General features: G+C 37.4%; 2 protein-coding genes across 2 annotated transcripts; both read left to right on the top strand.

Annotated features, from left to right (window-relative positions):
• Nucleotides 1-6,295: 6,295 nt before the first annotated feature.
• Nucleotides 6,296-8,175, top strand: LOC141795253 (G-protein coupled receptor 4-like). The gene is made up of 3 exons (XM_074676067.1): nt 6,296-6,451; nt 7,372-7,544; nt 7,638-8,175. The coding sequence occupies exons 1-3, from the start codon at nt 6,296-6,298 to the stop codon at nt 8,173-8,175; spliced, it is 867 nt and encodes a 288-aa protein (XP_074532168.1).
• Nucleotides 8,176-14,273: 6,098 nt separating this feature from the next.
• On the top strand, nt 14,274-15,056 carry LOC141795252 (G-protein coupled receptor 68-like). Its single transcript, XM_074676066.1, has 3 exons — nt 14,274-14,291; nt 14,466-14,653; nt 14,747-15,056. The coding sequence occupies exons 1-3, from the start codon at nt 14,274-14,276 to the stop codon at nt 15,054-15,056; spliced, it is 516 nt and encodes a 171-aa protein (XP_074532167.1).
• The last annotated feature ends 412 nt before the right edge of the window (nt 15,057-15,468 follow it).

Below are 15,468 nucleotides of genomic sequence, written 5' to 3'. Positions count from 1 at the left end.
GTTGTTTTGTTGTTTCTTTCTCTCTCTCTCTGTCTAGTCTCTTCTCTCCCTACACTCTTTTCCTTTATCACTGTTCATTTTCTGATATCACTTTGTTCTAGTCAAGAGGCAATCTTCAAATTTGGCAATACACAGGACAAAATATAAATATATATTCCAAAACACTAATAAAGGATATCATTTTAAAACTCAAGAGGAGTTTTACACACAAATGGCTCCCCTTGGAAAAGTAAATGTGTTCTGCACAATACGGCAAGCCAGACCATAATTCTGTTGTTGTGACGCTGGACAGGGCAAGTAAAAAAAAAAGAAGAGAGAACAAAGACAAAACATAGAAAATTGACTACTGTCAATTGTCTACTTGAGGCTGGCTGCAAAACAAAAGAATACCATTTGAAGGGTAATAAAAAAAAAAAAAAAAAAAAATATATATATATATATATATATATATATATATATATATATATATATATATATATATATATATATTGAATTGAATTGATTTTATTTCGGTCACGTTGACACACATATACAACATCACACATTGTCAATAGATGATCACATTGTACATGTCCGAAAGGGAAGACGGGAGAAGCAGAGCTTATCTAGTCCCGTCCCCGTTTACTCAATATTTAGTCTCCTCTTTTTCACATTTCAGTAGAGTAATATAAATTTTGATTACATTTACAGAACTTTGCGTAATTATTTATTGTCTTTTAGTGTCCATAGTTGATTTGATGTCCAATTTTGTTGTCATTTAAGGCATTGTCTTTTTGTGTCCATAGTTGATTTTAAATGTCCAATCCTGTTCTTCACGTACGGCCTGGTTCGTGGGTCTTTCAATTTCGTTCCTGTTGGTGTCTTAAGCATTTGACTCGTTGTCACTCTCCTCTTCGCCCAGGCGTGCTCCAGCATTACCGTCCCGGGCTCTGCTGCGGTTTTCAGCCATGCGGGCGTTTCCGCCTCCTCCTCGGTTTGCATTGAGGAGTGCACGAGCCATCATTCTTTGACCTCCGGCTCTATTGATGTCATTGCTTGCTTGTAGCATCGCCTCTCTCATTGCTGTGAATTCAGCTTTCATGCGTCTCAGCCTCCACATAATTCCGCCGAGGCCCAGTCCCAGGACTGTGATCACTGCTCCAATTGCTGCAAACATGAACACGTCCTCTACGTCCTCAACCTGCAGTATTGCCAGACACACAGCTCTCCATTTATTCCAGCTGTCCATTGCGTACCCAGCTAGGAAAGTTCCATCAGGGCATTTTGGTTCTCCCGGGCCAGCTTGGCGGGTTGAGAAAACTTTATCGATTGCGTTGAAAGCCCAGCTTAGTGGATCCATTTTGAGAATGTCTGCCCCTCTGCAGTTGGTGGGATATATAATGTTGCCCCACATGTCAAACAGCATCACCTCCTTCACAGTCATTGCTTTGGAACATTTTGTCTTTTCTGCTGTCTTGTAGACCAAACACCCCCATTTGTTTACGTTTCAGTATCCTTCATGTCTTGACAAACTTTAGATGCCACACCTTTAGCTATTATCATTTTTGTATCCGTCAAAGGTCATTTTGACAATTTTTTTCTTAAATATGTGCAAGGAGCCGCTGCTCCTGGTCTGTCCTTCTAAGCTGTTCCATTGATTAACTCCACTAACTGTGACAGTCATGGCTTTCAATGTAGTTCTTACTGTTCTCTTTTTAAAAATCATTTCCCCTCTCAAGTTATGTTTCGTCTCTCTTTTTGTGAACCTTTTTTGTAAATTCCTCGGTAGCTGACCGTGTGTGGCCTTGTATAATACCTGCACAGTCCTGTATTTTATTAAGTCATAGAATTTCAGGATTTTTGCCGCAATGAATAGTTGATTTGTGTGTGCTCTATAGCTTGCGCGGTGAATAATTCTCACTGCTCTTTTCTGTAGTGTTGATATGCTGTTGGTGTTTGTTTTGTAAGTGTTTCCCCATATCTCACTGCAGTATTGTATGTGTGGTGCCACCAGAGCCCAGTAAACTGTGAGAAGTGTTTTCTGATTCAGCAGTTTTTGTGCCTTCCATAGTATTGACACACTTCTGGCTAATTTTTTTTGTGTATAAGATATATGGGGTTTCCAGTTTAGCTTATCATCAATAATTACTCCCAGAAATTTGAGTTCCTTAACCCTTTGTATCTTCGTACCGTTAATAGTTATGTTAGCATCACAGTCATTGTGTTTATTGCCGAATAACATAAAGTTTGTTTTGTCTAGGTTCAGAGATAATCTGTTTATATTAAACCATATTTGTAGCTTGTCCAGCTCCTTGTTTGTTTTAGTGATCAGCTCCTTCAGGTTGTCTCCCGAGCAGAAAAGACTAGTATCGTCTGCAAATAGTATGCATTTAATATCTTCAGATACCTTCCATATATCATTCATATAAAGAGTAAATAATTTTGGACCCAATACAGATCCCTGCGGGACACCACAAACAGTGTTAAGGAGCCTTGATTTTTTTCCTGCTAATTGGACATATTGGTATCTGTTATCTAGGTAGCTCTTGAGCCAGTCCAGCGCTTGACCTCTTATGCCCAGCGTTTGTAGTTTATTACAAAGTATATTGTGATCGATTGTATCAAATGCTTTCTTTAGATCAATAAAAATTCCAATAGAAAGTTTTTTTTGTTCAATCGTGTCAGTGATAATTTCTACCGCTTCCATTATTGCTAATGCTGTGGAATGATTTTTTCTGAACCCATATTGACTATCATATAGCAAGTTATGTTTTTCAATAAAGCTATCTAGTCTTCTGCTGAACAGCTTTTCTAGTACTTTGGAAAATTGTGGTAATATAGAGATTGGCCTGTAATTATTGACTTCCTCATTGTCACCTTGTTTATGCAAGGGGATTATTTTTGCGACTTTCATTTCGTCTGGGAACTTTCCTGTCTGAAACGACAGATTACAAACGTGCGTCAGAGGTAATAAAATCTCTTCTTGTACCATTTTGACCAGTTTCATGTCAATGTCATGGACATCTTTTGACGTTTTTCCTGTGCAGCTGTTAATCAGCTGTTTTATTTCTGTGTCCTCTGCTGGAGTCAAAAACATAGTGTTTTGGTTACATTTCCCATCCCTGTCAAAGTGGTTCCAGCTTAGGTCATTCTGTGGGATCTGCTTGGCAAGGTTAGGCCCCACTTCTGCAAAGAATTTGTTGAATTTATTCACTTGGTCATCTGCATTGTCAATAAGGTTAAGTGGACAACTTTTTACAGGTTTTTTGTTTTTGATTACACTGTTTATGATGTTCCACAGTTCCTTAGTATGATTCACATTATTTTGTATTTGTTCCTCGTAATAGTCTTTCTTTTTTTCTCTCAGAATGGAAGTTATTTTATTCTTATATCGCTTGTACTTCTCTTCAGCTTCTACCGTTCTTTTTTTGAGAAACTGCCTGTATAGCGTGTTTTTTTTCCTGCAAGCGTTTATCAATGTTTTTGTCATCCAAGGTCTATTCTCTTTGCTTTCTTTTTTGGGCTTGAACTTTCTCACAGGGCAATATTTATCAAACAGTTCTGTGAATGTGTGTAAAAACTTGTTGTATGCACTGTTCACATCTGTGGCCTTCAGTACTTCTTCCCATTTCTCCTCATTTAAAGCATTCTTAAACCTATTTAGAGATATCTCGGACTTAATTCTTACATTAATAGTTACATTCTGCATCTCTTTCCCCTTACAGGTTTGGTCATAGACCACAAAAATTGGTAGATGATCACTTATGTCATTCAAAAACAACCCACTTATTAAATTATTCTTAGACACATTAGAAAAAATATTGTCAATTAATGTAGCACTGTGTTTTGTGATTCTGGTCGGGTGAGTGATAAGTGGTTCAAACCCTAAACTGGACAAGGAGTTTAAGAACTCCTCATTGAGCTTGTGCTTGTTTGGGTTTAGTAAGTCAATGTTAGTATCACCAATGTTAGTATATATATATATATGGCAATTTCTGTCCTCTGCTTGTTGCTGCCAAACGGAGAGCAATGATAACGACATGTTGAGGTTCATGGAGGAAAACAGAAACGGGAAAGGGAAAATAAACTAAGACATATAACCCCAGTTATAACCCAAGACTACATAAAACATGCACTGTAAAAAATTACCAGGATTTCACAATGTTTCACTGTATTTTCTCACAGTAAATTGCTGTAATACAACTTTACAGGACTTAACTGTAATAATTACAATATAAGACTGTAATTTTAAAATTTACAATAACAACAGTATTACTACAGTCAACTGCTGTGATATTTGCTGTTCCAATTATTACCAGGATTTTACAGCATTTTATTGCATTATTTCACCATGAAATGCTGTATTAAGACTATCCACTGCAAAAACACAGCAAATTCCATGAACTGAATTGTGGGACGTGCAGCAGATTTTCAACATTTTCAAGGTTGATGCCACCAAAGTAAGTTTAACATATTCTGTCAAGTTATTGTACCCTTGTTTTCCACCTTTACTTTATCTACATATTGTCATTTTGAACTAGTGTGAAGTTCACCATATTAATTCCTCTTTTCTCTGACGCTTTTTTATTTGCTTTTCTGACGCTTTTTTTATTGTGGCCGAGGCGCAGCGACTGCTTAGTCTGGATGATCCATGCCAGCGCGGAAAAGTGTGCTGGAAAGACCCGGTAGCGGAGACGGTCGGAGCCTCTGTTACCTCAGCAACCGGGAGAACAGACTGACCATCGGGGCGCGCATCAGAGGCCATGAAGCGCGTCACCGTGTGGACCAGCTCCCAGCACAGATGTAAACTGTTCCTTTGTCAATAATAGGAGTACAAAATCTTTTTTAGATCACGTTAGAAACAAAGACTGTATGTCAGCTTACACTGTGAAAAGGGAATCTCTAGTCAGTTGAGGTGATGTCATTTTTTTAATCAATCCAACTCAAAATTTGTAGATTAAGGTTTCCAATGTATTTTTGTGGATCATGTCAACTTGAAATTCTGCGTTAGTACAACTAATAAAAAGAAGTAGTTGGACCAACTTAAATGAATTGCTTCAATTGGTAACACCTAAATAAATTAAGTTCTTTGAAATGAAATTAACTAGTTCATTTAACACAACTTAATAGGTCAAATAAACTAAATATTTTAATTCTTCTCAAATCAACATTTTGCATCAGTCCAACTTCAAGTTTTCAGTTGTTTCAACTCAATAATCTGCAAAACCCAAAAGGAAAACCATGGGTGAGGAGGTAACACTGTAGGTATGAGACCCTGATGCACATTAAGATACCACACAGGGCCAGTGTGTCTGTGCTCTATGGCATGGACCAGCTGCCTGTCTATGGGCCACTGCACTGGCTGTCTGTCTGTGCTCAACAGCATAGACTGCTTGTCTTGACTGCCTGGCTGTGCCCAGTGACATTGGCTACCTGGCTGCCTGGCTGCCTGGCTGTGCTCCACAGCATAGGCTGCTTGTCTTGGCTGCCTGGTTGCCTGGTTGTGCTCCACAGCATAGGCTGCTTGTCTTGGCTGCCTGGTTGTGCTCCACAGCATAGGCTGCTTGTCCTGTTTTACGGTAATTCCTTGGGCCTGGCAACTGTGAATTAACAGTAAAGTGTTGCTGTTTTAATGTAAACTACTGTGAAACAATTACAGTAAACTACTGTGTATTACTTACGGTAAATTGCTGTGAAAATATTTGCAGCAACTTGCTGTGAAAGTAATGCAATTATTAACCAGTAACTTACTGTAATTTTACGGTGAAATTTTTTACAGTGTGCATGTAGTCTTAGTGATGCACCTTGTTTGATTTTAATAACAGGTCTGAAGCCAAGCAAAGGCAGTCACTACTTATTTAACACAAACTCATATAAAGGTATGTTTTAGAGAATGAGATGTATGCATTTATCAACGTGTATGAGTAAGAACTTGTTAATGTTTTCCTTATCTGACAAAATGTTCATTTGTGATACAATCTCTGCCTCGTTCAGTGGGCACATTATCAGAACAAACTGATTCTCACTTCCTTAGAAGAGATGTATAAGTCGTCAGTTACCATCATACCAGCAGATAGTTTGGATACAGAGAAACATCAGACACTGGTTCAGAGACTTCATGTAGGTAAGATTCAGAAACTTCTCAAGTATTCAGTATTTAAAGGAGACAATATTATAAGCCATAAAAATGAATGTAAAAGCTATCAGATATAATGGACAGTGTTAATGTTTTTTTCCTCTTTTATCCTGGTAAAAAAACATAGACTTTCTCATCTTTCTTATTTTTAATCTCTATAACTTCAGGTTACACTGAAGAATGGGAGATGACAATTACACCTCCTTCAGCATAGAAAACTCCACTGAAAATGAGCATGGCATGAAAATTAAATTTATAAAGCATGTTACAACATGCACAATCATCTCTATTGGCCTTCCATTGACACTCGTCACCATCTATGCTCTTTACTCTCTGGTGAGTATGTTCTGACCTTATTGATTTACTGTCTGTCGTGTTTTTGTTGAGTTGTGAGTCTGTCTTTAAAGGATCTGGATCTGGTTTGGGTGCATGTTTTGATGTTTATCTAAACTTCATTTGAGCTTCTGCACTTTTTGAAAACTTGTACTTAAACTTTTTTTTTTCTAATTTAAACAAATAATGATTGAATAACTTCATTTTTCAGAGCACTCATGGTAGACAGTAACCGGTGGCTGCTGACTTGATTAAGTCACAGATTTTTCCTTTAATTGATCTTGAAATACTTGACATGAAATGTCTCAATAGCTTGTGTAAAATGGACATAAAATCATACAAATCATACAAATATTCATGGTTCTCAGATGCTTAACCCTGAACATTTAAGGATTATCTTAGCTGTAAGCAGAGTGTCAGTATCAAGTTAAATTATTCAGTTTCTCTGTATATCAGGTTAATCAGCAGATTTAAGATGACTTACATGACCGTCTAGATCCCATTTGTGTAATAGATATTCTTAAAAGAAGAAAACAAACAAACAAACCTTCAGGTTTAAATTGCTTGATCCGTTTTATTTAGTGTTATGAATAACTTCTAAAGACTCAGGTCCTCCAATTATTTCAGGAGAAACTCTGAAATGTGTGAACAGAAAGCTCAGATTTCCAAGACAGATGTCATTAAATGACATCGCTGCCTAGTCCTAGGTAATTTCTATTATTAGGATCAGAATGTTTCCCTTATCTGTGAATGATATACAGATTTAAAAGCTGTTGTTAGTCTTAATGTTATTCTCAAAACATCCAGTAAGTCACAAATGTTTCTTAAACAGGAAAATCAGAGTTCCATGAAAAACACATACATGACTGTTTCTGCAATACATGTTTACACCTGCTTCTTTACTTTTACAAATTTTCCTGCAGGTACGAAAGGATCACGTTGCTCCGATCTACGTCATCAACCTTCTCATCACAGACCTCTTTCAGCTCTGCTGTTTGATTGTTCTTGAGTCAGGGATCTTTGGTTATGTGAAACGTATCTACGGCTGTCTTCTACTGACCAGTGTTGGCTTCATGGTGTGTGTCTCTCTGGAAAGGTAACTATCTGTCTAAAATCTGTGTGTTTCCTGCTCCAGTGTCAGTATTGTCCTGCTCTTCCTCACAGAAAGTTTGTTCCTCTTGTATTTCAGATACTTGGTCATCGCCCACCCACTGTGGTACAGATTCAGACGAACCATCAAGATCTCTGTGGCCGTCTGTGTCGTGGTCTGGGTGATACCTCCTGTCCTTTTATTTACTGTGGATCAGTTAGTGAGGAATGCAGTGTGGGGCTTGATAGGTGCAGAGTTCATCCTCTCTTTGTTCTTCATGACTCCCTTCCCACTGTTTATTTTCTTCCTGGTTGGGACACTTAGAGCTCTCTCTGCCTCTGTCTCAGTCTCCTCTGATGAAAAACGACGAATTGTTGGAATTCTGGTTCTGGTGCTGCTTATTTACACATTTCTGTTCCTGCCAGCCATCATTTGTCTCCTGGTAGATGAGGGTAGATTAAATAACAATTTTACCATTCTGGCAGTTATGTCTTATAGGCTGAGTCCTCTTGCAGATCTATCTCTGTATATTTTCATCAGAAAAGACATTGTTGGAAAGTTTCTGTCTGCTGTGTGTTGTTGTAAAATGGAGAGCAATGATAACGATGAACCAGCAGTGAATGTTGATGACATTTAGACAGAAAGCTTCATGGAGGCAGAGAGAAAGAAAAACTTATCAGATTGTACATCAGCTCAGTTATAACCAATGTCCTGTTTCAGTGGTAAAAATGCTTTAGGATGTCACTTTTTCCCTCCTGTACTTATTGTGTGCTTGACAAAATGTATGAAATACAAGCTGTAACATATACTAAAGTCACATTATAAAACGTTGTATCTGTGAGTTGAAGATGTTGTTGAGTTGGCCCCGGAAGATTTATACTATGTGTTTTTATTCTGCACATTTTCCTGTTTTATTCAAAGATTGTCACATTTGATGGTTTGGTTTGGTTTTAATGTTTTGTAAAACACTTTGTAATGATGTTTTGCATTTAAGTAATAAAAATGAAGCTTGTGCAATTCCATGCAAACACGGAAGTCATACGCCCAGCTGTTATCAGCTGACAGGCTGATGTTTCCAACCACATCAACCAGTCACAGCTCTTTCTAACATGTATGGTGTTAAAAAGAGCTGTTGGTGTTTTTAAACACATCTTCACTCTCACTAATCCCTGCTACGCCTTTGCTACCCACACTCCACTGCTGCTGGTTAAACACCACCCCCTTCACCTCAGCCTCAGATATTTGACTCAGCATTCAAAATAAAACAGCAGGAACCGAATGTATAAAAGAATTGGAATTTGTGTGAAACTTATGTCTCATTTTGGAAAAGCTTTAGTATAGCACTAGATCTAAGGGTCAAAGTAAAAAATGGTCATCTTTCATAATGTATTTTCAAATTTAACTCAGGTATCTTTCCTGTCTTTAAATTTGTCTCTACTGAAACACAGAATTGTATTAACCTGTTCATTTCATTTTCCATTCCCTGCTGACCATTTTAAAAAAATAATGTGTATGTTTTCTAAATCAAAATTAATTTAAATGATGTTTTTAACAGAGTTTCATGTCTACTTTTTCTGAATGTCTTAACATTGAAATGCTAATTTTCCTTATAAAAGGTGTAAAACTGATCATATTGACTCCATAAGTCATCCATGCTTAAAGTACTCATACTTAACTGATCATAAATTATGAAATCTTGTTTGATGTGTCAGTACATTTTACTTTTGTTAAAACAGCTGTTGTTTCAGTACACTGTAAAAAATTACCAGGATTTCACAATGTTTCACTGTATTTTCTCACAGTAAATTGCTGTATTACAACTTTACAGGACTTAACTGTAATAATTACAATATAAGACTGTAATTTTAAAATTTACAATAAAAACAGTATTACTACAGTCAACTGCTGTGATATTTGCAGTTTCAATTATTACCAGGATTTTACAGCATTTTATTGCATTATTTCACCATGAAATGCTGTATTAAGACTATCCACTGCAAAAACACAGCAAATTCCATGAACTGAATTGTGGGACGTGCAGCAGATTTTCAACATTTTCAAGGTTGATGCCACCAAAGTAAGTTTAACATATTCTGTCAAGTTATTGTACCCTTGTTTTCCACCTTTACTTTATCTACATATTGTCATTTTGAACTAGTGTGAAGTTCACCATATTAATTCCTCTTTTCTCTGACGCTTTTTTATTTGCTTTTCTGACGCTTTTTTATTGCGGCCGAGGCGCAGTGACTGCTTGGTCTGGATGATCCATGCCAGCGCGGAAAAGTGTGCTGGAAAGACCCGGTAGTGGAGACGGTCGGAGCCTCTGTTACCTCAGCAACCAGGAGAACAGACTGACCATCGGGGCGCGCATCAGAGGCCATGAAGCGCGTCACCGTGTGGACCAGCTCCCAGCACAGATGTAAACTGTTCCTTTGTCAATAATAGGAGTACAAAATCTTTTTTAGATCACGTTAGAAACAAAGACTGTATGTCAGCTTACACTGTGAAAAGGGAATCTCTAGTCAGTTGAGGTGATGTCATTTTTTTAATCAATCCAACTCAAAATTTTCAGATTAGGTTTCCAATGTATTTTTGTGGATCATGTCAACTTGAAATTCTGCGTTAGTACAACTAATAAAAAGAAGTAGTTGGACCTACTTAAATGAATTGCTTCAATTGGTCACACCTAAATAAATTAAGTTCTTTGAAATGAAATTAACTAGTTCATTTAACACAACTTAATAGGTCAAATAAACTAAATATTTTAATTCTTCTCAAATCAACATTTTGCATCAGTCCAACTTAAACTTTTCAGTTGTTTCAACTCAATAATCTGCAAAACCCGAAAGGAAAACCATGGGTGAGGAGGCAACACTGTGGATATGAGACCCTGATGCACATTAAGATACCACACAGGGCCAGTGTGTCTGTGCTCCATGGCATGGACCAGCTAGCTGTCTATGGGCCACTGCGCTGGCTGGCTTTGTGTGCTCAACAGCATAGACTGCCTGGCTGTGCCCAGTGACATTGGCTGCCTGGCTGTGCTCCACAGCATAGGCTGCTTGTCTTGGCTACCTGGCTGTGCTCCATGACATAGGCTGCTTGTCTTGGCTGCCTGGTTGTGCTCCACAGCATAGGCTGCTTGTCCTGTTTTATGGTAATTCCTTGGGCCTGGCAACCGTGAATTAACAGTAAAGTGTTGTTGTTTTAATGTAAACTACTGTGAAACAATTACAGTAAACTACTGTGTATTACTTACGGTAAATTGCTGTGAAAATATTTGCAGCAACTTGCTGTGAAAGTAATGCAATTATTAACCAGTAACTTACTGTAATTTTATGGTGAAATTTTTTACAGTGTAGTGACCATATACACTGTAAACCCAGATAAGTTGAGTTTACTTGAAATATGCTTGTAAACTGGTTACCTTAAAATGGACTGTGTCCCCTCTTCACTCACAGTTACAAAACCGTCTCAGAAACTAATGATTCTAACTTGTGCTTACTTAAACAGTAACAAAAGTAAAATCTACTAAGAAATCATCAGTTTCAGCACTGAAACTCAGAAATTTGAGCAAATTAAAGTTACCAACATATTTTAAGTTTTCATAGCTTAATCCTAGCTTGAGTAATTTGAGCTTTGGGGTTTACAGTGTAGTCATTGTAGTTAAAGAAGTACTTTAAGGGTAGCAACATAATCACTTAACTGTTCTTACTTTATTTAACTTTTAAAATGTACTTTAACCAGTGAAACACATTAAAACATCTTTGAAGAAATAACAGTTGTTGAAATTTTAAGTTAAGTGAGGTCACAAGTATGAAGCAAAGTTAAACCATTGCCTCATCTGTAGTCTGTATTAGTACATACAGTATTTGGGAAACTGGCAAAAAAACATTTAAATGTTTCATGAATTGAAAGTTAGGATATATATTTATATGTGTGTGTGTGTGTATACAATAAATACATACATACACACACACACACACACACACACACACACATATATATATATATATATATATATATATATATATATATATATATATATATATATATATATATACATATACATATACATATATATATATACATATACATATATATATATATATATATATATATATATATATATATATATATATATATATATATATATTACAACAAATCTACTTGTCTCCTCTCTTCAGTTCCTTGTATCTCTCCCATGCATCTGTGGAGGAAGGGACTTAGAGGCAAGTAAGGCTGTATTCCAACCAGAAAAGTCCTTTGGTCCATTTGTTTGGTCCGGACCAAAAGCTGACTTTATTTTTTTCGTTTGGTGCGGTTCGTATTCAGATTGTACATTTTGCAAGTGGACTATATTCTGTAAACACATCCACGTGTGTGACAATTGGTGCTTTCATTAAACAGCACTGACAAAAGGCGGCACACAGAATACAGACCCAGAAATGGAGGTAAACATGTGAGTTTGTGCTCTTATTAGAGCTGCAAAATCATTTTCAGTTTCAAGAGCAGCTCCTTTAAAGCAGGCTTAACAACACCGTTTCAAATTTTGGAACAGCGAAGAAGCAAGGAGATGCTATGCTCTGCGTGTCCTGACCCACAACATGTTAGCAACAGCGTGGCTAAACAGAAGACGGAGGATCAGGTATGAACCAAAGACGGTTAGGTTACGGTGGCTTTATAGGCCCAAAAGGCGCATGTATCCTGTAGTTAGTTCAGATGGACCTTGGTTTGTATTCAGACCTGCACCCGAGAACCGCGAACTGCACCAGAGTTCGTTTGGAAGCGGACCGAGACCACCTCAAAAAGTGGGTCTCGGTCCGGTTGTTTGGTCCGCACCAGGGTTTGTTAGGGCGTATTCAGACCTGGACTTTTTGGTCCACTTTAAACGGACCAGGGTTTGTTTCCCACACTGGTGCGGATTTTTCATGCAGGTGTGAATAGACACAAGCACACACGGTGACGCGCTTCATGGCCTCTGATGCGCGCCCCGATGGTCAGTCTGTTCTCCTGGTTGCTGAGGTAACAGAGGCTCCGACCGTCTCCACTACCGGGTCTTTCCAGCACACTTTTTCCGCGCTGGCATGGATCATCCAGACCAAGCAGTCACTGCGCCTCGGCCGCAATAAAAAAGCGTCAGAAAAGCAAATAAAAAAGCGTCAGAGAAAAGAGGAATTAATATGGTGAACTTCACACCAGTTCAAAATGACAATATGTAGATAAAGTAAAGGTGGAAAACAAGGGTACAATAACTTGACAGAATATGTTAAACTTACTTTGGTGGCATCAACCTTGAAAATGTTGAAAATCTGCTGCACGTCCCACAATTCAGTTCATGGAATTTGCTGTGTTTTTGCAGTGGATAGTCTTAATACAGCATTTCATGGTGAAATAATGCAATAAAATGCTGTAAAATCCTGGTAATAATTGAAACTGCAAATATCACAGCAGTTGACTGTAGTAATACTGTTTTTATTGTAAATTTTAAAATTACAGTCTTATATTGTAATTATTACAGTTAAGTCCTGTAAAGTTGTAATACAGCAATTTACTGTGAGAAAATACAGTGAAACATTGTGAAATCCTGGTAATTTTTTACAGTGTATGTCATGTTTCTGTTGAACAGGGAGTCTGTCTACTGAAGATCTGGATCTGGGTTGGGTTCTTGTTTTGATGTTTACCCAGACTTGAGTTTAATTTATGCACTTGTAGAACTTGTGCTTGAACCGCTGAGGAAGAAAAGGAAAGATATAAGTAAAACAAATCTTTTTTTATTTACTTTGATCAAATCATGGTAAATAATGAAGTAACTTTAATTTGATTTTTATCTTTTAATATCCCTCTTAATGTACTTTTATACCTTTTTTACCTAATATGAAATCTGACATTATCTTGTGTCAAGTTGACATTAAACATCATACAGACATTCCTGGAGCTCAACCCTGAATATATTGTGATCCCTTTGCTGTAAGCAGAGTATCAGCATCAAGTCAAATGATTTATTTTGGTTTATGTGTGACACCAAACTACCACCATTCCCCTCAGCTGCGTTTGTTCTTTGTATATCAAGTTCATCAGCAGATTTAAGCCAATGAACATGGCCTGGTGCATTAAAAAAGAGGATTCGCACAAGCATAAAAAAACAAATAATTATGGGGGGAAGATTTTTTTTATAATTTGTATTTAAAGAAAACAAAGTATGAAAATTTCACGTCATTAGTAATAGACTGTTCCTCTGACATTAATCCATCTTTTTAAAAAAATGTTTTGAAATGACACTACAGGTACCGACCAAATTCAGTCAAAAGTACCAAGTACCGATTCACGTAAACTCAAAAGGTAGCATGTTTAGGTACCTAAATGCATCTTTGTGACTGTGAGGAAGTGGAAGACTAGGCAATTTTCCATGCCAGATGTGCACACAGCATTGTAAGGTTATATATTGAAAAACAAATATATAAAATTGTAAAACAAAATTACATTTTATCATTATATTTTACCACATAAACACTCATGGCCTAAGCTCTTTTTATTTTAACACAACCCTGTCTTGCCAATGGAATTGTGCAAAATGAATATGCAAGAGAAACGCCAAGCCAAGCTGTGTCAGCTAAGGTGCCCACACAGAACATAGCCGTGCTTATTGACAGGGCTCCAGTACAACATGTGTCAGTGTAACAGACGCAAAAGCTAGCGGGTAATGTAACCAAAACAGCAGCAGAGCAAACAGCCATGGAACAAAACAGCAATGTAGCTGTTGTTTTAAAAAAGCTGCTGTAAGTTTTGATGTTAATTTTAAATTATCCGGTGAGTCACAAATTTTTCTTGAACAAGAAAATCAGAGTTTTATGAAAAAAACATACATGGCTTATTCTCCAAAACATGTTTACACCTGTTTCTTTACTTTTACAAATTTTCCTGCAGGTACGAAAGGATCACGTTGCTCTGATCTACGTCATCAACCTTCTCATCACAGACCTCTTTCAGCTCTGCTGTTTGATTGCTATAGAGTCAAAGCCTGAAGACTTTGGTTTTCTTAGAATTGCGTATCGTATCTACTTCTGTCTTCTACTCATAAGTGCTGGCTTCATGGTGTGTGTCTCTCTGGAAAGGTAACTATCTGTCTAAAATCTGTGTGTTTCCTGCTCCAGTGTCTGTATTGTCCTGCTCTTCCTCACAGAAAGTTTGTTCCTCTTGTATTTCAGATACTTGGTCATCGCCCACCCACTGTGGTACAGATTCAGACGAACCATCAAGATCTCTGTGGCCGTCTGTGTCGTGGTCTGGGTGATACCTTCTGTCCTTTTCATTACTGTCCTTCCCTCTGTCTCAGTCTCCTCTGATGAAAAACGACAAATTGTTGGAATTCTGGTTCTGGTGCTGCTTATTTACACATTTATGTTCCTGCCAGCCATCATTTTTCCCATTATAAATGAATTTATATCCTATGAAAATTTTCACAGCCTGGCAATTTTATTTGCCAGGCTGAGTCCTCTCGCAGATCTATCTCTGTAAGTTTTCTTCAGAAAAGACATTGTTGGCAAGTTTCTGTCTGCTCCGTGTTGTTGCAAAATGGAGAGCAATGATAACCAGCAGTGAATGTTGATGACATTTAGACAGAAAGCTTCACGTGGCTGCGTCCCCGGATTAGCTTCATTTCACAGTTTCAGGAAAAGACGGGTGATGTTGGGGAGACAAAGTCTATGATTTATACATTCTATGGTTATAACCAATGTCCTGTTTTAGTGGTAGATATGCTTGTTTTAAGGACCTAATTTATCTTTTCCTTCTGTTCTCATTGTGTGTTTGACAAAATGTATGAAGTGTAAGCTGCAGCATAAAATGAAGTCACATTATAAATCATTCTGACTGTAAGTTGTAGATGTTGTTGACTTGGCCCTGAAAGATTTATACTGTGTGTTTTTAT

The sequence above is a fragment of the Halichoeres trimaculatus genome, unplaced genomic scaffold, assembly GCF_033239565.1.
Source record: "Halichoeres trimaculatus isolate MK-OKI-2021-1 unplaced genomic scaffold, fHalTri1.1 fHalTri1_scaffold_8, whole genome shotgun sequence".
NCBI lineage: Eukaryota > Metazoa > Chordata > Actinopteri > Labriformes > Labridae > Halichoeres > Halichoeres trimaculatus.
Note: the sequence above shows the minus strand (reverse complement) of the source record. Positions and strands in the feature narration are given on the sequence as shown.

What these genes read in the sequence shown, in the direction of transcription:
- LOC141795253 (XM_074676067.1), top strand. Translation starts at nt 6,296, where the DNA reads ATGGGAGATGACAATTACACCTCCTTCAGCATAGAAAACTCCACTGAA. An exon ending in TCTATGCTCTTTACTCTCTG is followed by an intron (nt 6,452 to 7,371) that starts GTGAGTATGTTC and finishes ATTTTCCTGCAG; the next exon opens with GTACGAAAGGATCACGTTGC. An exon ending in GTGTGTGTCTCTCTGGAAAG is followed by an intron (nt 7,545 to 7,637) that starts GTAACTATCTGT and finishes CTTGTATTTCAG; the next exon opens with ATACTTGGTCATCGCCCACC.
- LOC141795252 (XM_074676066.1), top strand. An exon ending in GTGTGTGTCTCTCTGGAAAG is followed by an intron (nt 14,654 to 14,746) that starts GTAACTATCTGT and finishes CTTGTATTTCAG; the next exon opens with ATACTTGGTCATCGCCCACC.